We start from the raw sequence: 25,267 nt of genomic DNA, 5'->3' as shown, positions 1-25,267 counted from the left end.
GAGACCTGGCCTTAAACAGGAAGAGGAAGAGGGACAGAGTAAGTGAGGAGCCCTGTGATACTGTGATGTGCACTTCTGGCCTTTTTGAGTTTTAGGGCTATTCGTATGCTAATCCCCCAAACCTAAACTGCCTAAGTGAGCATCCTGATGGCCAGTTCTAATGGTGGCTGCTCCTGTGGAAGCTGCCTTTTTCAGAGCCACCCCCAACATTTTAAACTCTAAAAGCACCACCCAAATGATTAAGATGCTAACTGATCAATAATCTTTCCTCAGATTTATAGCCTACACTTGGTGCCCCTCGAATAACATCGGAATGTGAGGCTGGGCTTGGTGGGGTGCACCAGCTACTTGGGAGGCCCAGTCAGGAGACTGCAAGTTTCAGGCCAGCCTGGGCAACATAATGAGACACTGTTTCCAAAACGAAACAGTAGCAACTACATAGCATCCTTCCTCCTTCCTTACTCTTTAGGGCAGCACATCAACAAATACAAAGCATGCAAAAGCCACGCTGCAGAAAAAGTCTACAGCATTACAGGAGCTAGCCGCAGGAGGTCAAAGGCATTCGTGATGCTGTGGCCAGAAAAAAGGAAAAGACACTCCTCCAAGACGTGACCCAGCCTGTGGCCCCTGCCCCCTGCCCCCCTCTCTCCCCGTGTATGAGCCCCTTGCACAGCTGAGTTTCACATGAGGTAAAAAACTCTTCTTGGAGGGATGACAGCACCCCCCATCACCTCAGGGTGTGAGCCATTAAATGCACCCAATTTCCCTCCCCACAAATCTGGAGCATTGGCTTTTAGGGGACATACCTGTTGTATCTGGTGATACAACAGCCAACGATGTGCTCTTTGCTGCCCAGGTACTGGGACCTCCACAGAAACCCAGAGGGCAGGGCTCAGCCAGCTCCCCGACTGTGGCCAGGCGGACACTCCCGAACCTGGACTCCTTCCCTCGAACCTCTGTGTCCTCTGTAACACTGTCCTTCATAAACTGGGGAACGTTTTCCCTGAGCTCTGCAAGCCATCTGGCAAATTAACCAAACTCCTAGGAAGGTGGAATTTTTTTTCTTTGTCTTTTTTGAGACAGGGTTTCACGATGCAGGTCAGGCTGGCCTCGAGCTCACTTTGTAGCCCAGGCTCCTGCCCCAGCCTCCAGAGTGCTGGGATTACAGGTGTGCACCACCACGCCTGACAGAAGGTGGAAATTTTCAAGAGGTCATTAAGAGTAAGTGAGTAAAATCTGGATGGGGGTGAAAGTAAGAGGGCGAAGGGAAAGTTGCAAATCTTCTTCCTGGTTACTAAGAAACAGAATGAACAAGGGGGACACTGACAGGCTTAAAACAAGGCGAAGGACGTGGCTGAAGGGCTCTCCCCGCACTGCAGCACCAGCTGGGCCTGCCTCACCCCGTCTGGGGAGGCTGCAACTGCCCAGGGCGACAGACAGCGATATAGATGAGGACAGGAAAAGGGACGAGGGTCCTTTCGCTCAGCCCCGGGTGGGGACACAGCCTCACTGCACACACGTGTGCAGCGGTCCGGCATGGCAGGGAGAAATTCCTGGGACTCCTCGGTGTGGAGCCCCACGCACTGTGGTACCCAGACGCACCGGGGAAGCCTGACGGGGGCTACAGTTAGACTGAGAGAAGGGAAACGTGAGGGTGGATGGGGCCGTGAGAGCTGGGGCGCTGGAGCGGCTTCAGGTAAAGAAATGTTGTTGGGGTTCAGAAAATGATTCCCCAAGGTGCGGCGCGCCGATGGGTGAGCGTACCGAACTGACCCTGCTCGCAGGAACTGCACGCACCAGGCGGGGAAGGCTCATCACCCCGAGGAGCTGGAAGTCCTCGCCTCTCACGGACCACTCCTGCCCTCCCGGAGGCTGTGCTGACAGACTTTATTCTGAGCCTCTGCACCCTCACACCTCCCGCCTGCCACCAAGTCCCTTGTCTGTCCTTTCCATACCTTGTCTCATCTCCCCCAAGCTCTCCTTTCCTTTACACTGTTAAAAAAAAAAAAAAAAATCAACCATTTAGCCCCTCGTGGACTATCAGATTCTTCCGCAAGGCTCCTGTGTGCCTGGGACTAACACAGCTTTTTTCTGTTCATCTGTCTGCTGTCAGCTCATCTCAGCAGACCTGAACTTCAGAGCGGGAGGGCAAAGTGCCTTCACCCCTGCAATGCTCTGCGGGACTGGACAGTGTGTCTGCCTAGCAAGTCATTCCCTACCTCGTACTGTAAAGCCCAAGCCTTTTGATTAGGCCCCAGTGGCGGCTACAGCTGGGAAAGTGAGGGCTAACAGAAGTAGTTCAGAGGTGAGATGGTATGCTACATATATGTGTACTTACATTTTTTTTTAACCTGGGAGCTTGTGCACACTAGGCAAGTGCTCTACCGCTGAGTGAGCGCCCAGCCCAAGTTGGTATATCTGAAGCCGCTTCCTGTGAAGTGACTGCGCCTCTTTTGCCAGGCCTTACGATGGGAGGGACACTGCATCTCACCGGGAAAGGTCTCCCCTCCCTAGCACGGAAACAGAAGGCGTGGACGTCCACCCCTCCGGCAGTACTAACTGGACATGGTGCGAACGTGGAAACCTCACACACTGGAGCCCACAGTGTGGAGGAGGATGGACACGGCAGGGGCGCATTTCTGTGCAACAGCCCCAGTCGGAGCCTCAGCTGGCACTTGAGGGCCTGCGGGCCAGAGCATTTCCACTTGGGGACACTTGTCACCTTGCTACAGGGCGGTGGCTGAAGCTTTCCCTATGAGTGAGGGGCACAAAATGATCTTGAAACCTGAGAAAACCGGGACGTCTTGGGTGAGGCACTGGTGGGGACGCAGCGCCACGCAGTTCCACAGTGGAATGGCGCTGGTCTGCGCGGGCCGCCTGCTGGGCTCTCGCGACACTTGGACAGTGCCTCAGAACAGCTCTCAGCAGACCCAAAAGCCCACACTGTGTATTTCCACAGCAAACAGAAACACCCTGCTTGGGAGGCTGCTGCTCTGATCCAAAAACGTAAACCAGGCCGGCAGGCCGAACTGCACAGAGGTCTTGTGTTCGGGTATTTTTCTGTTTGTTTTGTTTTTTTAGATAGGGTCTCACTATGTAGCCGAGGCTGGCCTCGAATTCATGGCCATCCTCCTGCTTCTGCCTCCCGAATGCTAGGATTACAGGCATATGCGCCACCAAGCCTGGCTTGTGTTTAGGCTTTTACTGACTCCTGGGCATTGTCAGAGGGAGGCCACACGATTGGGCAGGAGGGCAATGGAAGCCAGGCCTGTCTGAGGGTTACCCGTATGGAGCCCTTGGAAGTTTTAGGGATGCACTACAGGAGGGCGTGCTGATGCCATCAAAACTCCTTCAGAGGTTCTGAAGAACATGAGCACATCCTTATGGGCTCACCTCAGGTGGCCACCTAGATCCATGAGTGAGTGGCACAGGGAGCAGCGGAGGCAGCAACGCACAGATGGGCGAGCCTCGGCGTGCTCCTTCTGCCCCTTGGGCACAGAATGTAACACATGCACCTGGGCGTTTAAGCCTACTGTTGGAATTCCCAGGGGCCAGATGCAGGTGAGCTGGGCTTTAACTCACCTGGCAAAGTTAACATGGTCAGGGACTGCAACAGCCACAGACTCCCCAGCAAAGGCCCTGGACTACAAATAGGACTGGACAGGACTGATGATCCATGAACAGATGATCCATGAACCAGCCTTACTTGCCTGGTAGAATTGCAAAGGCCCAGAGTGCTCTAGAAAAACTAAAATGGAAGACAGTGCAGATGTGGACAGCCAGCCGTCACCTCCCACACCAAGGAGCACAGCACATGACCCATCACGGCCAACAACTGGCAGAGAGTCACAGTCACAGTTTATCACAGAGATGTCACTGGAAAGGGAAAGGCTGGCTGTCCAAAATGAAAACAGATAAAGGGAAGCAGGTCATGAAGGGCCAAAGAGGAGCCCCTGCTAGATACTCCCCGTCCTCCTAGTGCATGCTGGTGCGGCCATGGGATTCTGGCTGGGAGAGGGGCACACTAGTAGAACGATTACACTGCCTCCTTATTATTTTCTCTTCCCCCAACGCCCCTCCACCCCAGCACTGGTCACAGGATCAGGGCAGCAACTGCAAGTGCCAGGAGCCACGATGACGATTCTGAGGCAAAACATGTACCGGGGCGTTTACACCTGCTGCTGGAATTCCCTAGGGCCTGATGCAGGTGAGCTGGGCTTTAACTCAGCCGGCAAAGTTAACAGTGGATATGAGGGGTGGGCCAGGGATATAGCTCAGCAGCACAAGGTCCTGAGTTCAATTCCCAGTACCAAAAAAAAAAAGCAAAACAGTGGATACTGTGGTATTTCGTGGTAGTGAATACAGCCGTGAGCCCTGCACCCAGGCCACCTTTCCCTATCCGAACAGGAATGGATTGTGGGGAGGCACTTGCTGGACTATGATAAAAGAAAGATTCCAGGGTGCCCTTAATTTAATTATAAGGCTGGAGGATGGGAGGGAGACAAGACTGCAAAGTTAATCAGCTAACAGCTGTGGGACAGGCCAGCGAGACGGTTCAGTTCACGCTCCCGACACCTGCTGAGCCCACGGTGAGTGCAGGGCATGCAGCTCCCTGGATGGAAGGGTGGGCACCCGGGCCCGACTCACTCATGCTCTCGATGTCCAGAGAGTCTACGACGGAGCGCTTGTGCTCATCGCCTGCGATGGCCCGCTCGAAGGCCTTCTGCTTCACGATTTTGTTGCATTCCTGATACTTCATTTTGGCATCTTTGTCATGGGGCTTCACCTTCACCACCTGGGGGAGGGTGGAAGTGGGGAGAGGGAGAGGCGTCAGCACTCACCACGGGGGGTGGGGGGAGGCCGCCTGGTGGGGGACGCGCAGGCTCAGCGGCCCGGGGCTCCGAAGACACTGAAGTCACCACCCAGGGCCATCGTGCCGTAAGGGGGCAACGCTGGTGCGTTTCACCTCTGAGCTTTGGGTTCTGCAACCCAAAATGGATCAGAGCTGCCACAAGGGACAGACACAGGAGCTCATGCAGGAGCCATGAGAAACCTGAGCGGTGGCCATCAGTGGGCAAAAACGGCCCTGTCTGAGGACCGTGTGTTCAGCTTCAGGGTCCCGGGGGGACCAGGCACAGCGTGAAGCGTCCCACCTATCAGCGCAGGGTGGGAGCTGGGGGCAGGTGGTCTGGCCTCCAGGCAGAAGGGCAGCCTGGATTCGAGGGCAGGTCAGCTTGCTGCAGCTGAAGTCTGAGTCTGAGCCCCCGCCAGGGTGCTGGGAGGAAGGACCCGGGGGCTGGCCCGCAGCAGCTCACTTGGCTACCTGGCATTCTGTTTCCTCTAGGAAGAGAAGCCCCGGGCAGGCGGGTCGGTTCCGTAAAGTGCAGCCTGCACAGCACCGCCTCAGAGTGCACTGTGAGAACGCAACACAGGAGCACACGTGAAGGCCGCCCACGGCGCCAGGAGGGGCGTGCGCCTGTTGGCCCCGACCGCTCCCAGCCCTGTCACCTGCGGTCTTGCTGATTAAATGAAACCACATACAAGCAGCACAGGGCACACGGCTTTGAGATATGGCAAGTTTCCAGCAAGAGGAGCCTGCCTTCTCCTGTCTCTCTGCCTTCCATCCTGTTTCCTACAAACCTTGATCCTCAGAGCTCAAAAGTAGGTAGCACAAGATTCAAATTCTGGCCTTGCCGCTTACTTGCCGGGACTTCAGGCAAGAGAACTCACCTCCCTGAGCCTCACCACAGCTATCCGTGACCCTGGACCATCCTGGACTGCCCACCTGCATGGCCTCACCAGAAGGAAGCCCCCTAAGCTCCTGTGCCAAGGGACAGGCGTAAGTGCCAGGCTGGCCCTCAAGGGGTAGGGGCTGCCCCGGAGGAAGGCCTGGCAGATAAGCCAGACACTGAGCAAAGAAAGACACTGCCTACATCAGCAGGGCCAACGGCAGGGTGGCGAAGCCCATGTACCCCGAGGCAGGTGTGCGGACCCAGTGTATGAGAAAAAGCTCGTGGCATGCGCAAGGCCGTGAGTTTGGTTCCCGGTACCGGAGAAAAACCAAAATAAATAAATAAATAAATAAATTAATTAATTAATTAAAAAAAGCTCGTGGTGGCAGGTGGGCGACAGCCTCTTCCCTGTCTGGGCAGATGCAGGGTAGGGCGTCCACCAGGTGGCTCCACATGGGGTGAGGGTAGGGCGCCAGGCCAGGGAGCCTGACAGCACGCGGTATCCCCTGGGCTCCTTCCCACAGGAGGGACTGTGCGTCCACGCCCCAGGACGAAGTCCACAGCACGGCCCGGCCTGGCACCTGAGGCCCCACCAACCCCCACTCCGTTTGCCTGGCACTACCAGGCTGAGCACTCAGCCCCAGATGTGCTACCTCCAAGCCCTTGCCAGGCTGCCCCCGGCCCAGCCCCCTGCTTTCCCCTCCCAGTGCTTTCCCGCTCCCTCCTCAGGTCTCAGCAGCCCATCCCAGTAACTTCCCACCATACGCCCTGGGACAAGGCCACCACCTGCTGGGATTCCTGTGAGCTTCAGGAGAGTGACCTGCCTCCTCCAGGCCTTGGTTTCCTTGTCTGTAGGTAAAAGGGTAAGGAGCCCACCGTGCAGGGCTGCTGTGCTGATGAAATGAGCTACTGCGGCAGGAAGGCTGTCACCAAGCCTGGCCCCGGGCAGTGCTGTGGGAAGCACTAGCTCCGACCAGCCCGTTCCTGTCCCAGAGTCCGGGAGCTTATATGGGCTTGCAGGGTGAAGTGCAGTTCTAAAGAACAGGCTGGGCGCTACTCTCAGAAACCAAAACCAAAGCCAGAGACCATGGGCAGGGTGGGGCGCGCAGGCGAGAAGAGCACCCCAGGCCTGGGCGGACCTGCGAGACCACCAAGCACGGACGGGACAGGCACAGGGGTGTTTCGGACACAGGGACCCAAGCAGAGGCAGGCTCACCCAAGAGGAGCATCCGGAAGGATGGGTGTGTGTACGGGGCTGACACAGCCCACAGGAAAGGGAGATGTACCTCTGAGGGCCAAGGGTTGGGCCTGAAGGGGGAGCAGAAAAGAGACACACCCGGCACCCCTGCCCTAACCATGTCCCGGTGGCTGTGGGCAGCCCGTCCTGCAGGGTGACCCCCACGAGGCTTGCAGACACCGGGAGGACAGTTACGCCTTTGCTAAAGGCACCACTCTCACTCACTCTGCGCAGAGGGCACTAGCAACCTCCCCGCTTTGCGGATGAGGACATTGAGGCCCAAGAGCCACAGCCCTCAGGGCCACACAGCTGCTATCTGAGCCGAGCCGGCCATGCAGCTGGTGTCCTGACTGTGACTCACAGTAAGAAACAGGTGTGACTTTCCATCACACTTGATACATCTCTACTCATGAAAGTAAAAAACATTTTTCACAAAACAATATACACACTTCCTCCCATGAACCATTTCTTCTTCTCCATGCATCAGCCGTTCAACTGACTTTGTAGCTCACTAACACCTTTACCACTCTGGGTGATTCTCAGCTCTGCCACCTCCCTGCTAGGTGGCCCCGGAGGGGACGGGACGCCCTCTCTAGGCCTCGGCATCTTTCCCACACGGCGCATGGGATTCATTTCTGCCCGGTGCTTGCGGCAGTCCTGCGCCCACCGTGGGCACAAGAGGAAGGGTCACCCGAGGGCCCAGGCTTCTGAGGGGCAGAGCCTCAGGCTCCTTCACTCAAGGTCGGACCTTGCTCTGCCTCCAGGCCAGCTCCTGATCCAAGGGCCTGGGCCCAGGCTTGTTCTCGGTGACACTCCAGCCTCTGGTGCAAGACGCCCTGGAGAGCAGGAGGCAGAGACTCTGGGCTCAACCCTGAGCCCAACAAGTGTGGGCGAAGCAGGCTGACAGCCTGCGGGCATGCGCATGGCCTGCCGGTGGCAGCCGGCCGGGAGGGTAAGGATCTCAGGCCCGTGTGGGTTCCCCGGTGCTGACTGTGGGTGCTGGGTGTGGCCCTGCTTCAAGTCAGCTCTGCACAGCCCTCCAGGGCATCCACGAGGCCTGGCCATGCTCGGATGTGGGGTGTGCACAGCTGGCTAGAACTCACTCCTGTGGCCTCCCGGAGCTTGCAGGGAGGGACCCACTCCTTACTCATGGGGTGGCAAGGATCCCCCGTCCCCTATCCTGGGCTCCTCTCAACTTCTGCCCCCACCCGTCTCCTCCGGCGCCTCTTTCTGGAGCCCGGCCCCACTGCCCTCTGGGTTACTCATTACCGAGCCCTCCGGCCCCGGTGACCTTTACTCACACCACCTCATCGGCGCCCTGCGGCTGGGCAGGACGTGGCCGCTCCTCTGACTCCACTTTCGAGATCCGGACAAGGGAGCAGCACGGCCAAGGAACGGCTCAGCCCCCAAGCTCACAGGGACTCTGCAGTGCTGCCGCTTCCCCCACCCTCCTGCGTGTCACCCCGGCCCCTCTCCACACGCTGTCCCCACCTGACAGTGTTCTTCACCCCAGGCTCCCTCCGACTGCAGACATGGCTTCCCAGATGCCTCAGTGTCCCCCGCCACCGGACAGAGCACTGCGGAGGCCAGGGAGTGGAGGTGCGCTACGCAGGGCAGGCAAGCAGCAATCGCTCCCCGGCCGACAGCTCCTGTTCTCAGGAAGCTGACACTCAAAAGGAGGGGACATGGTCAAGGAGCTCTGTCACTCAGTGCTGGACAAATGACTTCATGTCCCAGGCCTCAGGCCCCTCCCCGCCCCCCTCCCAGAGCCACCGCAGTGATTCAGTCAGTGGTCGGCACAGGGGCGCAGGCCACGCCGTGCAAAGGCGCGTGCACCGGCAGGTCCCACCGCCGTCAGGACGCCACACTGCTCAGGCCTCCAGCCGGGCAGCAGGCAAGAAGAAGCGAGTAGCTAACCCTGCAGCAAATCCTGCCACGCTCCAGACTTGCCCAGAGCCACGGGCAGTAAGTGCATCCCCATGCGCCCTCCCTTCAGAGCCCGCCAGCCAGTGCTACTCCCTTCAAGGGCAGATCCTCATCCGCAATTACTTTGTTCACCTGTTCCATCGGGTGGGGTTTTTGTCTACCCCCAAACTAAGCTCCATCGAAAGGGCCGTGGGGCTCCTGCTCACGGGCAGTAACAGCAGCGGGGATAACCATAAAGTAAGTACTACAGATGACTGACTCCGTGCCAGCGCTGCCCTAGGCATCTGAAAAGCAGCAATGCTTTCGTTCCCTGCAGCAGCCCTCGAGGGAGGTCCTAGCTTCGCCTCGGTTCGTGGAAAGCAAAGCACAGCAAGGAGCGGCGACCCATCTGTGGTCAGGGAGCTTGTGGAGGCCGAGCTAGGGTGGGATGCCCGGCAGTCTGCTCCAGGCTAGGGGCCTGTGGGCATCTGCCCGATGAGTGAGTGGCGAGGGAATGCGGGCTCCCTTCTTCCTCTGCCCCCCATCCACCTGGCTCAGGGGCCGGGAGCTGGCCCATTCCCCAAGGCCCGGCTCACCGTCTCGTAGTCACGCAGGGCGGCCCGGAACTTGCCCAGTGCCATGTTGCTGGCGGCCCGGCGGTAATAGCCCTTGATGTACTTCTTGTCGATCTCGATGGCTCGAGTGGCGTCGGCCAGTGCGTAGCCATAGCACTCGGTGCGCAGGTAGGCCAGGCTTCGGTTGCCGTAGTAGATGGCATTGCTGGGGTTCAGCTCGATGGCCTGGCTGTAGAACTTGATGGCGTTCTCGTAGTCCTTGGCTGTGGAGGAAGAGGTAGCACTAGATCGGGCCCCAGGCAGGAACCGGCACAGCGTCCTTATTCACACATGAGGAAACTGAGGTCTGCAGTGGGGCTCAGAAATGTGTCCCCAGTCTATTTGCTCTTCCAGGTCCAACTGCCCCACCCTAGCTCTAGCCTTGTCCCCTCAGGCCACAATCAACTGCACATTCAGTTCTGCCCACCCATGCCCCAGCTGGGCATTATTTATTTCTTCCAGGACTCCAGGAGGGCTCCCCACCCTCCCCACACCCAGAAGGGAATCTCAGCGAGTGCCAGGACGGGGATCTGAAACAGGCCAGCTGGGTGTGCCTGAGCTCTCTGACTGTCCAGCTCCCCCTGAAAGAGAGCAGGCCATGTGGGAGAGGACGTGGAGAGAGGGGAAACAACTACACAGGCCTCTGGACTGGAGCGGGAGCGTCCCCACAGAAGCCACAGCAAGTACAAAGGCCTGGCGTGGACCAGGGAAAGGCGGCAGGGAGGCTGATGGGACAAATTCCCTGGGCCCTGGCATCCATGGCGAGGGCTGGATGTTCATGTTCTGCATGTGGAGTGACAGGGTGTGACATCTACCCAAGGGCAAAAGGTCAGACTTTGAAATGAGCCACAGCTGTGCCCTGCACTTTACATCCTGACCTGTGGAATCCTCATGTCTGCACAGCTTAAGTGCCATCTGGTGTGCACCTGACAGACAAGCCACAGAGGTCCTGCTCAAGGTCAAACGCCCAGCCTGTACCTGCAAGGCCAGGCTTGCCTCCTCCCACACACCACACAGGAGGACGGAGAACCCAGGCCTGGACAGCCTCAGAGCTTACCGGAACTGGGAGGCTAGGAGGTGCCAGGTGCCATGCAGCATTTTAGTACCTGAGTCTGTCACTAAACCCCCACAACAACCTGAGGGCAGCTGCCTCAGCCCATTCTCCAGATGAGGGGACTGAAGCTGAGCAAGGAAGATTTGAACTTGAGGTCACACAGCAGGTAACAGGCAGGGATTCTAAGCCAGGCCAAGACCAAAATGCACTCACTCTCAGCGCCCCGACCCTCAGTGTGCTCCAGGTGGACACCTGGCACAGGCAGGCAGAGAGGCACAGGATGGGTGGCCTGGGCCCGATCCTTGGCTCCGCCTCTTAATAGCTGTGTGCCCTTGGACAACTTACACACCGTCTCTGGACCTGAGTTCCAGTCTTCTCCTGTGGCACCCTGAAGCCTAAAATGGGTGTTCCCACCCTAATCCCCACTTCAGTCTTCTCCTGAGCACTTACCTAACAGCTGTGACCGTCCTGGTTTTTTGTCTGCTATAATCTATCTCCCACCTCAGAACCCAAACTAAGCCCATCTGTCTTACTTTCTTGAGTTCCTGTCCTTTTTGGCAAAGGCCCCCCGTCCTGCTCTCCCACTGTTCACAGCTGAGTGGAGAAGAAAGATCTGTCCCCAGCAGTGATGATCTAGATTATTCAGGGCAGCCGGGTGTGGTGGTGCATGTCTGTGATCTTAGCACTTGGGAGGCTGAGGCAGGAGAATCACCGTGAATTCCAGGCCAGCCCGGGGTACACAGTGACTTCAAGGCCTGCCTGAACTGCATGGTGAGATCCTGTCCCAGAGTGTTTAGGGCTCAGGCAGCCCAGCGGGGATGCTGGAGCTTCCACCTGGAGGACAGGAATGAGTCAGACAAAGATAATGAGAGGGAGGGAGAGGAGGAAGAAAAGGAGGAAGGCAGGGAGGGAAAGACAGTGACAGAGAGTGAAATTAGAGAAGGGATATGACCAAGGACAACAGGACAATCCTTTCGGGCCATCTTCCAAGTGGCTCAAATGTCCCTCCTTCGGGAAGCCCTACTTGACCTCCCGTCTGGTCAGGCGCTCCCTCTGGGGTGCCCCAGCCCAGCCAGTGCTCTGAGGGGAAGCTGCTCCTCCGTCTGCTGGCATAGGGCGAGGCGCCTCCCATGATGCTGTGCAGATCCCTAACATGGGACAACACACAAACGGCTTCTCCCTCCAAACCTCAGTTTGCGCATCAGAAATCCCAGACTCACAACGGGCTCTGCCTCACTGGTGGCTGGGAGAGTTCCACGAGTGCACGCAGGGTAAGTGGCTGCAGACAATGAATGACTAAACAAAGGGAAGAGGGAAGGGAGAGAGGAAGGAAACGGGAGGGGCCGCACTATCCCCGCACACTGGGGAGGCCCAGCCCCGCTCCTCCAGTGCTCCCTGTGCTTCCCCGACACCAGCAGGGTAACCTCCAGGCAGCCCCCACTGCAGACACGAGGAGACAGTGGAGACAGGGCAGCGAGGTCAAGGCACATGCCCAGGCCTGAGCTTCTCCACCCACTCTAGACCAGGAAGACCCTTGGGAATTCAGCACAACCCCTCCCCCATTTTGCAGAAAGGGGCACTGAGGCTCAGCAAAGGGGGAAGAGAGTAGACTCAGACTCAGACTGGGTCCCGGGTCCCCCAGTCTTCTCTCTCCCTCACTTGCTTTTCGCCCCTCTTCTTCCCACAGAGACCATGATTGTGAAGCTGCGAGGCGTGCATGTGGCAAGGAAGGGGATATCCGGCGGCGCTTACGCTCTGACCTTGGGCGAGCAGTTTCGCTTTTCTGAGCCCGCTTCCTCTATAAAACAAACAGAACTGCTCCTACCTACTTCCCAGTGCCTCGGGGAGGATCAGCCCTGCGTGTACCTGGCCACCACTGGGGCTCAATTAAAGTGAGCTGTAATTATTCTTTTTATTATTATTCCCACAGCCCCTGAGCCTGGGGCTCTGTGCCTGCCACTGCCTGCTGGACCAGGGGGTTGTTCTCCAAGCCAGCTCCGTGCCAGGCACCCCTGGCTGCCTGCCCAGCCCACGCGGCTCCTGAGAACACGGTCCCTGGTCCTGGGACGCAAAGGCCCCTCCCCACGACTTACTCCTTCCCAGAATTCTCACCTAGCTTCAGCAGCAGCCCCAATTCTTGCTGTTTTTCTCAAGCCCCGTGGAAGGGGACACCTTCACCTTGAACCCTATCACCTAGCTGGAGACCTGGCCTTGTCTTGGACTCTTCCTGACCCTCGACCCCAAGCCCAGCATCTTCTTCATTCTGTCGCATCGGCCTCCTGAGCATCTCTCACACCCATGACCCGACTTCCATCCCTGTGACCGGGTCGCCCCCCTCCCAGGGTCCCGCCCCAGGCTCCAGCCCTGCCTCTCCAGAATCTTCCTCAAGCAAAAGCCTGACCCTATCTCTGTTCAGTGCCATCCAGGGCTTCCCAAAGCCCTCAGCTGAAAGTTGAAGCACTGAATATTCTGCTGCCCACGGCCTCCCCACACAGCTTGTCTCCTCCGTTCCAGACCGCCCTCTTCTAGGTGCCAGGTTCTGCTCACCTCTGGGCCCTTTTCGCCAGGTTCTTTTTGCCTGGAGAGCCCCCCTCCCCCCGCCACCACTGTGGCCATTGTCATTTCATCAGCTTCCGCCCATCCAGCCCGGTCCGAGCCCCTACCACCTCTCACCTGTCCTCTGTTCTAGCCTCCTTCCCGAGACCAGCCCCTGCAGTCCTGCCTCTGCAGCCAGCCTGTACACAGCCAGCAGCTGGGGATCTTTTCCCAAAGCTAATCAGACTGCGTGGCTCCCCATCACCTGCAGACTGACACCCACAGCCCCCAGCCCGACCTCCTACCTCTGGCTGACTCTCTCACCTGTCCTACCTCCTTCTATGGACCCCGTCTGAGCAAACATCCTCCTACTCTGAATCGGTTTCTGCTCCCATTGAGAGCTCACTTTCCATTGGGGTTCTAGAGCTTCCTACCTTCCAACCACCTTCTCCAGAGTATTCCAGGTGTGAGTCTCTCCTGTCTCCTGCAGAATCAACTCTGCCTCTCTGTCGGACCATGCCTGAACAAGCGGCCTCCCTCTGCACACTTCCCTTCAGAACCAAAACACTCACACCTGTCAACATCTGCGGCCTCGCCTTCCTCACCTCCAATTTACCCCACAGTGCCCTCCTAGCTCTCACCCCGTCATTCCCCAGCAACAGCTCTTATCCACACCGCCAACCACAGCCACAGAGCCAATCCAATGGCCAGGGCTTGGTGCTCGCTTTGGCAGCTTCTGACTGAGGGAACCTGCCTCCTTCCTTCTAGAAGCACTGGTATCTCTCCGCTTTTGTGGCCCCTTCTTCCCTTCCACTTCACTCACCACTACTCTCAGCATCCCCTTCTTGCATTCTAAATATCAGAATTCCTCAGGGTTCCATTCTAGATCTTCTCCAGACCCTATTCTCAGGTGACTTCATCCATTCCAACCACAGCCTGATCAAGTCCAAATTTTTCCCCAGTCCAGACCTATTCAATGTCTCTTCTGGACAGGTGAGTAAGACAGGTGAGACCCTGCATGATCTGGCCCCCATCCTCACCTTACCCTGAGTCAGTCTCCTCCCTGAACTTGCTAAAGCTCAGGCCATGAGGACTGACCTTTTATTCCTGAGTTTTTATTCCTCACCCCAGGGCCTTTGCACATGCTACTCCACCTACTTAGAACACTTCTTCCCCAAATCTCCTCTGAATTTCCGTTTAAATGCCTCCTTCTCCACAAGACATTCCCTGACCACCTTCTCTAAGACGGTTCCCCACCTTTATTCTCCACTTCATCACTTTGTTGGTTTTCTTTCAACTTAAGCAATTTATTTATTTGCATGCTTGCTCAACGTGACTCTGCTGCTAAATTACAAGTTGTCTAAGGGCAGGACCACATGTGTCTCATTCACTGCTCCCGAAGGTCCCTACATGTGCCTTTTCTTCCGGTCAGCCCAAGTCTCCTACTTCCTTGGCCCCTCCCAACCTAATGAGCCACCCCCTAACCCCACAGTTCCCTTCCCTGTGCGGCTGCTTTCCCACCCGGTGGTACCCAACAACCTGGATCTCTCCGCTTGGCAGCACCATCACTCCTGTCAGTCCTAGGTAGCGCCCTCTTCAGGTCTCACCACATTTCTCACATGATAGCTCTCACATTCCGGTCCCCCTCCCGCTCCACATTTGGTAGCTCCCGCCTCAGTCTCCCCACTTAGTAGCTCCCGCTCGGTAAGCCACTTCTAGGCATTACCCCTCCTCCCAGAAGCCCCCTGTGTCGACCCTTGGTAGCGCCATCCCGGGCCTCCTCACGCCCGGTCACTTGGTACTGCCTGCCCCGCGCCCCGGCTGCCGCTCCGCGTTGCCATGGTTCCGCGCGGCACCCCTCGGCCTGAGCCGCTGTCCACCCTCCTTCGCCCCGTCCGGGCCGGGCGCACCTTTGAAGTAGTCGTTGGCCTGTGTCTTGAGCTCTTCTGCCCGTTTCAGGGCGCCATCAGCCGGAGGCTCGTCCCGGGGGGGCTCAGCACACTCAGTCCGCTCGCCCTCCGCCATCGCCATGCCGCAAAGCGACCCCCACCCTGGCAACGGCCGCCAGCGGCACCCGGCCGAACCGTCGCGAAGGAGCGCCGAGTGACCGCCGCCGCTGCCGCACAAGTGTCGTAAAGCGCGGGCCCCGAAGGCTCCCTTCGCGCGCCTGCGCATAAGCCCTTGTCTGTATAGCGCGCGGGGAGGACAAGGTGACCAGAGGGTCTCCAGGCAGCGCCTCTTATAAGAACGAGCCAATAAGGAAAGAGAAGGGGGCGCGCGGGGAAAAAAGGCTCGGCGCGGCTTCTGCTTCCACAGTTACCATGTTCCGAGGCCGCAAAAGTTTCTTGGGTTTTAAAGACCCCGCAGTCTCAGGTTGGTACCGGGTGGGTTGCAGGCGCCGCTGGCGGGTGGGGCTGCTGTGCAGGGCGGCGCCGAGCCCGCGCTCCCACCGCGCCGCAGTTTCGCGTGTGACCTCGGGCGAAGCCCTACCCCAGACCAGGGCCTCAGTTACCCCTCTAAGAAATGGGTGGTTTCTCGAGCAAAGTAAACTTCCCGCCTTTCACGTTAGTGTTTCTGTTATTCACTGAAGGCACCCAGGTTCCCCAGGTGCCGAGCAGGACTCGAGTTTGTTGCGCCATCATCTTTCTGCTCTCAGAATTCAGCTCCCCAGGCCCGGCCGGATCTTCGGAAGGATTCCCCGGTTTGCCTGTGCGTTTTCTGTTGCTCGGTTTGCAGCTTCAGCCCCCCTGTGCTGCTTACATTCGGCCTGCCTCCTCCAGTTTACCCTTCTTATGGCAGCTAGAGGAAAGCTTCTTTTTTTTTCCGGTACCGGGAATCGAACTCACGACCTTACGCTTGCCAGGCAGGCGCTGTGCCGCTGACCTAAATCTCCAGCCCCCAGAGGGGGGCTTCTAAAGCTCTGTAAGACTGGCTCGGACCCTTTAGCTTTCCAGGGCTCCCTAGCGCCCTTAGGATCCAAACTGCTGAGGACCTGGGGGACCCGGAATTCAGTCCAGCCTCAGGAACCTTTTTCAGACTCTCCCCCCCCAGTTTGTACCTCCCTTCCCACCAGCTTCTCCAAGCCCTGGGCTTCTACTCAGGCCGAGCTGTAGCACAAAGTCTTTTAGAACTCTGCCCAGAGTCCCGTCCTGGAAGCACAGTCTGTCCCACCCCAAACCTCTTATCCCATGAGTCGGAGCTCACCTCTCCCCCACCCCACCGCAGCCACCAGCCACCCTAGGTACGAGTGACCCGTCCATTTTACAGACCAAGACGCTGAATTTGCATTCGACATACTTACACAAGGTCACGACGAAAGGAAATGACAGAGGCAGGATTTGAACCTCTCACCTAACTCTTGTGCTCTTAATTCCTATTGTATTGACTGTGTGCCAGAACCCACCTTCTGGCTTAGTGAACTTTTTCTGCTTGGTTTGTTTTTTTGTTTGTTTGTATTTTGGGGGGAGTTTGGAGAGAAGGGGGACCCTGTCTAATGAACCTAAATCCAACTCAGCTCCCCACACCCAGGCTTTGTGACCTTGGGCAAGCGATGATCACCCTCTCCGAGCCTGTTTTATCCTCTGTAAAGTGGGGTTATAATGGTTTGCTTGATGCTGTAACAGGGCAGGGGAGTTGAAGGGGTCGTGGGACCTCATCTAACTGAGGCAGGGAGGGAAAGCTGCGCAAACAGGGAGTGTCTTACGCAAAATCTCCAGTATGAGTAGGACATGGGGGGGCGTGGGTATTCAAGGCAGAGGAACCAGCAATTAGGAAGGTTGAGGGTGGTTTTCTTCCCTTGTAAAGACCCCTACGTGGAACACAGGAGAGCGGTGTGAGGGTGACATACACAGAGACGTGACTGAACAGACACATCTTCCCACACGTGAATCTCTTGCACACACAAACTCATTTGGGTACAGAGGGTGGCGTCGCACGACACACACCAGTTCTAAAATTCGTGTCCAACAGTCCCATTCATACGTAGAATCACATCACAAAGACAAGAAAATCACAATGCCTCCCACCCGTAACTAGACACACACACACACACACACACACACACACACACACACACATACACGACAGTCATTTCTCCCAGATGCTAACACCCACGTAGGCGGAATTGCAACTCCCCAGAACAGGTTCACGGAAGAATGTCACAGAGACCTACATGTGTACAGGATGACATCCCCAGACACGTTGCACTTCACACAGAAACACAGATGCTCACACACACAGTCAGCATCATGCACCCCCAGCCCCGCAGAGCACCCCACCCTGAGTGGCCCCACAGATGAGGCAATACACTGAGCTCTGGTGCCTACGAAGGCAAGGTCTTTATGGTGATCTGGGGGGACATGAATGGGTTTCAGAGCCAGCATGGCTGGGCCAGTCCCCTCCCCTTCCCTAGCACAGCAGGTCCCCCTCATGAGGGCCCGTGTCACCCCCAGAGGAGAGGGACTCGGACTCTTCCCCCCATAGCACCAATCTGGACAGGCCACGCCCTGACAAAGCAGAGTGAGCGGTGCCTCCCAAAGAGGGGGTGAAGGGGTTGAGAAGGGGTGTCGGTTTTCCTGTTTTAGACCAAGAGTAGCACCATCGTGGAAGGCAGCTGGGGGTTAGGAAGACACAGCTGGTGGTAGAGAGCGGAAGTCCTGGCCTATCTCCCCCACCCCAAGGTATGCAGGTAGGGCTGGGCGTGTGCCTGTAGTGCTGGAGAAGTCTCTTGGGTTGGGAGCCCTAGGTCCCCTAGACACTGGGTAAAGTCAAGGTAAGTGGATGTCTGCAGGGCTGGGGTGGAGAGTCAGAGGGGTTCTAGGACAGAGAGATCTTAGGAATAAGAGAGGGAGAGCCTTAATACAACAAGCATTGTTAATTTCCTGCCACTTTGTAACTCTGTATTGTCTGTACTGTTCTTTTGCTATTTTGTAAAATGTTGTCTGTGTGTTAATGTTTTCCTCCTTTTATTTTTAAAATAATAAAAGAAAAGAGGTGGAGAGCTTTGAGCATGAAGTTCATAAGCACAGGGCCTGGGGTGGGGATCTGGAATTGGAAGACTTAGGGCTGAGGGTGAGAACTGGGACAAGCTCTGTGGGGGTGGGGAGCCCAGGATGGAATAAGGAGGGTGGGGCATGGAATTGGGGTGCAGGCTTCGTAGGATTTGGTACCAGAGGAACCTATAGGATGAAGTCTAGATTTTAGAATCAGAATTCTGGAACCTGAGGCAGTTGGAAGCTGTGTGGCCTAGAACCAGAGAAATTTATAGAATGATAGATATGAGGAAGACGGCAAAACCGGAGAGACTTTGAAGTCGTAAGATCTAGAATCAGAAGAGTTGGGGTTGTAAGGTTTAGCACCATCAAATTTATGAGGCAGTGTGTAATCAGAAGCTGTCTGAAGGCTGCGTTCTAGACCCAGGCTAACTTGGGGCGCCAACGTCAGGAACTCAGGCATTTAGAAATTACAAGGTGTACAACCGAGAGAACTTACAGACTGAGGTCTAGAGTCAGAACATTTGTAGAACCAGAAAAGTAGCAGATCATCAGCTCTGGGATCAGAGGATCTTGGAGGGTGCAAGGTCTAGAGGTCGTGCAGTCTGGAGCTATGCCACGGGGGAGGTCACGGGGGCCTGAACCTAAGAAATGGCCCACGCTGTGTGGCTCTGGGAGAACTGATTACAAGATCTAGATATGAAGCTTATTTTACTTCTCTGACGAGTGCAGCGTGTTGAGGGATGCACTGAGACACCGTGCGGTTTGCAGTCAGAGTGGTTTAGAAATTAAGAGGCCTGGACTTGGAACCAAATGTACTGCAGATCAGGAAGCTGGAGTGGCAGCGTGGAGCTGTAGGGTCTACAACCAGAGGAAGTTACAGAATGAGTTCCAGAACCAACAGAAGGTGGTGATCGTCGGCCGTAGCCCAAGAGGGAGTTAGAGGCTGTGTAGCTCACAGCAGTTTTTGGAGCTCAGAACGTTTGAAAACATGAGAAAGAGCTGAAGATCGCACAATGTGGAGTCAGGGTTTTGGAGGATGTGAGGTCTACAGCAGGCCACGTTGGAGGCTGTGCGGTCCAGGGCCAGGAAAGGTCAGAGGTTGCTCAAGCCAGGCCAGAGGCTGTGCAGTCTAGAACCGAGAAAGGTCAGGTCCTATGGTCGGGAGGCGGAGGAAGTTGGCTACCCCGGATATAGGAAGACCACGAATGAAGTCGTTCCAGGTGAGGCTGGAGGCAGCAGGAAGTCCAGAGTGGAAGGGCAGACAGAGCTGGGGCAGCGTGGGACACCCGCACTCAGAAGTCGCTGGGGTGTGAGGTCTGGCCCAGAGCCTGCCCCTGGGGACCCCTGCGGATCACAGCCCCACAGTCTGATGGACCCTCAGCAATTCATGGTGATTAGAAGCCATACACACAAAAACAATAATAGAAGAGGGACACAGAAATGTGATTATGGTTATCCATCCTCTCCAGAGCCCAGAACCACAGCTGTGACCCCAGCCCTCCCAACCCCAGCTCCCCAAAATAAAGCCGAGAGAGTCGGAGAAAGGGAGAGTGAGGTAACCATGTATGGAGAACCCCAAAGAAGTCCTGAGAGCAGGAGGAGGGGGCCGGAGACCCCCTCCCAGAGGTCACTGAGCTGAGGCCACCCCAAAGAGCCCCCGAATAGATGTGGGCAGAGAGGGCACTGAGGTAGGCCTGAGGCTGGCGGGGCACCCTGGCGAGGCCTACTCCATGCGCCGCGGCTGAGGTCCTCTGTGGGTGTGAGGAGGGAGGCAGGAGAGGCGCGAGCTCAGTGGGCCTGGGCCAAGCCTGTGGGCGGCAGGAAGTGGCTCCTGGGCTGGACGGCATCCTCGTCTGGGTAGAGAGAGAGCAGCGAGGGGCCCAGGCCTTCGGGGAGAGATGCAAGGTAAATCCCAGAGGACGACCGCCCATCCCTTCTCCCCCTCCTAGAGCTAAAAAGCAGGGAGGGAGGCAGGCCTGCCTGAGTTCCATGGCGGCAAAATCTTGAGCAAGTACAGCCATGGTTAAGAACCTGCATTCAGGGGCTAGGGGTGCAGCTCAGTGGTAGAGCATTAGCTTAGCACGTGTGAAGCTCCGGGTTCTACCCCCAGCACCCACTTTGAATCTAGGCATTGCTATGGCACTTGCTGTGCAACCTGGGGCAGGGGACTTCACCTCTTTGGGCCTCAGTCCCCTTACCTGTAAAATGGGCTAATAACAGTCCTCCCTCCTAGGGGACGAGCTCGGAACATAACGAGTGCCAGTGTACATTAGTAAGCGAGCTGGTGCCTTTCTTGAGAAGTTGCTCCACCCGCACTCACTGAGCGCCTCCTGGGGACCAGGCAGTGTGCTTTCCGGAGGGATGAAACTCCCTGCCCCTGGGCTGACATTCCAGAGCAGATGGCTGCTGAAGTCACGTCCAGACAAGACTGAGCTTGCAACTTGGCACAGAGCAAGTGCTCAGTCAACACTAGCTCTTCATTCACAGCTGTGCCCGGCCGCTGCCCAGGTGGCATGCGCACAGACAGTGCAGCAGCAGCCAAGACAGCCCTGCCCTCATGGGGCTCCGAGCCACAGGGAGAAGACAGTCTGTGGTCAAATAAGGATGCACACGCCTGGGTAATGATGGACTGTGAGCTTAGGAAGGAACAGAGGGCCCTAAGGGAGGAGTAATAGTGGATCTAGGCAAAGAACAGAGGGGAAAGCATTCTAGGCAGAGGGATCAGGATATGCAAAGGCCCTGTGGCAACCTCCTCAAGTAAGGCAACTTCAAGCCAACACGATGCTCTGCAGGGGTCCTGTGCCATCTGCCCCTCACCTTTTCCCTTTTTGCTTTTCCTAAACCAGACGGACACAGCCCCATCTGGGCACCTTGGTACCTGCTGTTCCCTCTGCCTGGAACACCATGCCCACCTGGGCACCTTGGTACCTGCTGTTCCCTCTGCCCCAGAATTCATCAAGGGTGACTCCTTTTGTCTTTGCCTGTCACCTTTTCAATGAGGTGAGCCCTGATCCAACTGCTTAAAATGGAAACCCTCCCACCCCCACTCCAGAACTCTTCCCTGGCATGCATTATCTTCCCCAATCGAACTCAGGAGTTTGTGCTTGCCAGGCAGGTGCTGTGCCACTGAGCTATATCCCTGGCCCCTTCCCCACTTATTTTCAGCTCTTCTTTTTTTTTTTTTTTTTTTTTTTTTTTTTTTTTTTGTTTGTTTTTGTAAAACTACTGGGGATGGAACCCTGGGTCTCACACATGCTAGGCAAACATTCTACTGCTGAATTGTGTACAGTCCAATCCTTTGTATTTTATTTTGATCTTGGTAAGTTACCCAGACTGGCCTCAAACTGCAACCCTCCTGCCTCAGCCTCCCAAGCAGTTGGGATTACAGGTGTGTACCACCACATCCAGCTCTCTTGGACCCTTTATTGTGCTTGTTTCTCTGCCATGGTCTTTGTTTCCCTTCCTGGAATGCCAGCTCCACAAGGGCAGGGATTTCTATGTCTTGTTCTGTGAAGCTCTAGCACCCAGGACAATGCCTAGCACCAACTATGCATTCCATAAACATCTATATGTATGAAGAAAGGAGTAAACCAAAAGACTGAGTGACTCTGTGTGTGTGATCTGAGATGAAGCAGCAGCCAGAGCCCACAGGGGCTTGATTGAGTCCAAGGTGAGGAACCTGATCTTTCTCTGAAGGGCACTAGGGAGCCATGAAAGAGTTTTGAGCAGAGGAGGGCGAGGGCAGATTCGTGCTTTGGAAAGCTCCCTCTGGCTGATGCCGGAGGTTTCAAGTGGAGCGCCAGGTAGTTTGGTAGTTGCGCTGGAAATGATCATCGTAACGCCAGCGCCACAGCTTGTCTCATCCTCCGGGAAGAAGCTGCCGGGCCAGCTCAGCTAACTAACGCGATGGGCCCCAACCGACAGAGCGGGAAACAGAACCCCGCAGCTGAACGTTCACAGCTCACTCGGGCTCCGAGAGACTTGCGCTTGGCTCCCACCCCAAGGGGCAGCCTAAGTAATCTCTGCGCCCTCAGGGTCCCTCCCTGCGCCAGAGCCCAGGAGAGGAGGGAGGGGCTGCCTGGCTCCACCAAGGTCACCCCCGTGCTGTGGCCCAGCCCCAACAGCCCAGCATGGCGCCGTCCCCCGTCCCCTCCACCCAGCACCCCTCTCGAGGACAGGGGCCCGGAGTCGCTGCGTATCTCAGTTGCGACTCACCCAAAGGCTCATTCATGTCCAGGTGGCTGTGGGGGTCCTGCGGAATCCCTGGGGTTTGGCCTCCCATCAGGAGGAAACTCTGGGGGAGAGAGACAGATCCGCCATCATCATCATCACTGCCAGTATCCAAGGAGGCAGGATGGTGCAGTGGTCAGTGCAGGGCACTGCTGGAGCACGGTGGCCACTTGTGAGCAAGTCACTGCCCCAGTGTGTCCTCTGTGTGACCCTCGAGTCTCGCCCTCTCCCTTCTTCCACTTCTTCTGTGCCCCAGGAGGCTGACTGTGTGCATGGACCACGGCACCACGCAGCCTGGCCGTGGGCTCTGCTGGTGCAGCTGATGGGGACAGCAGAGGTGGGGTGGGGCTGGGGACATCCTTCCTCCTAGCTGCTTCCCTGCTGGGTGACTGGGCTGCCCTGTCCCTGCATGGAACACTTCAGCCTCTCCCCCGGACCCAGGGTCACCCCGGTCACGCCCGCAGGCCGGGGCTGGTGCTGGTTCCCGCAGTGCTGGCCCCAGCGCACCACCAGCCGTGTGGCTGTCTCGGAACCCTGCCCGCAGCCTTGTCAGCTGTGCTGCTGTTCAGTTCTCAACACCCCGCCTGAATGTTCTGCTTCCTGTCTAGACTGCCTGGTAAAGCGACTTAACCTCTTGTGTGTGGTGTGCAATAGCATTTCAAGAGTGGTTATGAGGATTACATGTATTAATCATGCAAAGCACTTCGTGAAATCTGCATCTGGCACACAGTAGGCACTTAATAAATGTAAGCAATCGGTATTACCAACCACACCCCTCATGTTCAAACAGCATTCTTTAGACTCAAAAGCCAGGAAACACTTCTGTGGGCACTAGGGAGACATGGGAGGTCCTAGAGGGAGGGTTCATGGGGATTTGTGGAATGATACAGTCCAGGTTGGCTTTTAGAAAGTGCATTCTGGACTGGGGATATAGCTTAGTAGCACAGCGCCTGCCTGGCAAGGGCGAGGCCCTGAGTTTGATTCCCAGTACAAAAAAACAAAAAGAATGCATTCTGTTTGCTGTTGTGCAGAATGAACAGTAGGGATAAGAAGAGGCAAGGAGACTAGAGGATGCTACATTCTTTTTCTTTTTTAAGGTACCGGGGCTAGTGCGTGCTAGGCAACTGTGTACCATTAAATGATATCCCACTGAGTATCAGCTATGGGCCTGATTTCATTGAACCCTCATGGCAGCCCTCTGCGATGATGACTATCCCCATTTTCCCGATTCAGCAACTAAGGCTCAAGAGAGTTGACACTAGCTGCCTAAGTTCTCAGTAACTGAGTGGCAGGCCTGGGACTCGAACCCACGTCAGCCTGCTTCTCATGGTTAAAACTCTTGATTCTATACTACAGGTCCCAGACCAAGCCTGTTTTGGAGAGGGTCCCCTGGGAGGGGTCCCACGTGGACAGGGACGATTCCTACTGACACCCGCCACCTGCATTGCTCCCTTTACCTTCTTTGATGTCTCTTCTTGGCATTTATCACATACTGGCAAAGCCTTTTCATACCCATTAGCAGAACTAGAAGATCAAGGTCCTGACTCCAGCTGGACCGTTAATCTTCCGTATGACCTTCAGCCAGCCCCGGCCCTCTCTGGCTTCCCCATCTATAGAACGAGAAGTTTAAGCCCGCTCGGTTCTGAGGGCCGGAACATCCCTCCAATCCCCAGACGTACCAGGCTGACAGGAGGCAGCAGGAAGTTGTCAGGGTCTAGGCTCGGGGACCGTTTGGGGGGTCTCGCGCCCAGCAGCTCAACGCCCTCGTCCTCCGAGCTGTGGGCCAGGGCCCTGGAGAATGACAGGCAGGACTCTCAGGCACAACACAGAACACTGGGCAGGTGTGGGCAGCAGGGGCAGCAGCGATGAGCACCCGTGCATGCTCCCAAGCGCCTGCTAACTCCTTCAGGAGTGCGCCCACCACCCCATTCGTCCATCCATCTGTCCATCCACCCACCCACCCACTAACCCATCGCTCTATCCACCAATCTGGATCTCATTCATCTACCTGCTGATCCATTACCTACCCATCCAGTCAACCTCCCATCCATCTCTCCTTTCATTCATCTACCTATCCCTCTGTCCCTTCACTCCCACCATACCCACCCAGCCACGTAGTCACTCACCTTTCCACTCATTCATTCATTCACTCATGCCCCCACCCAGTGACTACTCCATCTTCCTACCCATCCATCTGATGACCCATCCACCTATCCTTCCCCCGACTCACCATCCACACCTCCACCCACCCACCTGTCCCTCTGTCTGCCTACCCATCATGTTCTTCATATCATTTCCTGCCCTCGTGTATTTATGTCCAGACTTTTGTTTGTTTTGTTTTGTTTTTCTGGTACCGGGAGTCGAACTCACGACCTTGCACTTGCCAGGCAGGCGCTGTGCCACTGAGCTAAATCCCCAGCCCCCTCGTGCATTTATTATTATGTTTTTTAGGGACCCAGTGTATAACCATCCCCAAGCCAGGAGCCTTGGGAGATACTGAGCTGCATCCTTAACAGCCTCCAAAGGACAGAAAGGTGACCGCTCCTGGAGACTAAACAGGCACATGGCTGCACTTCGGAGAGCAAAAGTTCCAGTCTTTTTAAGGGGGGACACTGGATGTTCCAAAATTATATGCAAAATGTGTGTGTGTGTGTGTGTGTGCGTGCATGTGTGCATGCACGCATGTGTACCCTTTAGAAAGAGTCCACAGCTTTCAACAGGTTCTCAATGGTGTTAGGAAACTTAGTGCTACTTTCTCAGACACTGTGGCGATGTCTTTTTTCCAGAGCTGGGGCCTCACATGTGCTAGGCAAGTGCTCTACCGCTGAGCTGTACCCCAGCCCTTTTTGTTTTATTATCGTTACCATTACCACTACTATTATTGTGGTCCTGGGGGCTGAACACAGAACAGCACTCTACAACTGAGCTATACGCCCAGCCCCCTCTTTTTCAGTTTCCTTTTGAGA

At 56.3% G+C, this 25,267-nt stretch overlaps 2 protein-coding genes and 1 long non-coding RNA gene across 7 annotated transcripts in view; 1 reads left to right on the top strand and 2 right to left on the bottom strand.

Annotated features, from left to right (window-relative positions):
* Ppp5c (protein phosphatase 5, catalytic subunit) overlaps positions 1-15,213 on the bottom strand; it is a 22,418-nt gene extending 7,205 nt beyond the window's left edge. Inside the window, exons 1-3 of the mRNA XM_005413826.2 lie at positions 14,988-15,213; positions 9,471-9,712; positions 4,648-4,795 (exon numbers count right to left, since the gene is read on the bottom strand). Coding sequence (XP_005413883.2) covers positions 4,648-4,795; positions 9,471-9,712; positions 14,988-15,108 — 511 coding nt within the window. The 5' untranslated portion in view covers positions 15,109-15,213. The remainder of the gene's footprint in view (positions 1-4,647; positions 4,796-9,470; positions 9,713-14,987) is intronic.
* On the top strand, positions 11,284-25,267 carry LOC106147526. The gene is made up of 3 exons (XR_001232450.1): positions 11,284-11,813; positions 12,230-14,070; positions 24,753-25,267. It is a non-coding gene; the product is annotated as an uncharacterized LOC106147526 (long non-coding RNA).
* Positions 17,390-25,267, bottom strand: part of Hif3a (hypoxia inducible factor 3, alpha subunit) — a 30,166-nt gene continuing 22,288 nt past the window's right edge. For 3 of the 5 annotated variants that reach the window (XM_005413830.2, XM_005413831.2, XM_013509557.1), the window contains 3 exons: positions 23,981-24,092; positions 22,287-22,365; positions 17,390-19,957 (listed from right to left, as the gene is read on the bottom strand). In XM_005413830.2, the coding sequence (XP_005413887.1) occupies positions 19,860-19,957; positions 22,287-22,365; positions 23,981-24,092 (289 nt within the window). In that variant the 3' untranslated portion in view covers positions 17,390-19,859. Of the gene's footprint in view, positions 19,958-22,285; positions 22,366-23,643; positions 24,093-25,267 lie in introns of those variants that run through there. The other 2 variants (XR_265060.2, XM_005413832.2) reach the window with 2 other exon arrangements.

The sequence above is a fragment of the Chinchilla lanigera genome, unplaced genomic scaffold, assembly GCF_000276665.1.
Source record: "Chinchilla lanigera isolate Chin_1 unplaced genomic scaffold, ChiLan1.0 scaffold00173, whole genome shotgun sequence".
Classification (NCBI taxonomy): domain Eukaryota; kingdom Metazoa; phylum Chordata; class Mammalia; order Rodentia; family Chinchillidae; genus Chinchilla; species Chinchilla lanigera.
The sequence above is the reverse complement of the archived record's forward strand: the minus strand, read 5'-3'. Positions and strand labels throughout refer to the sequence as shown.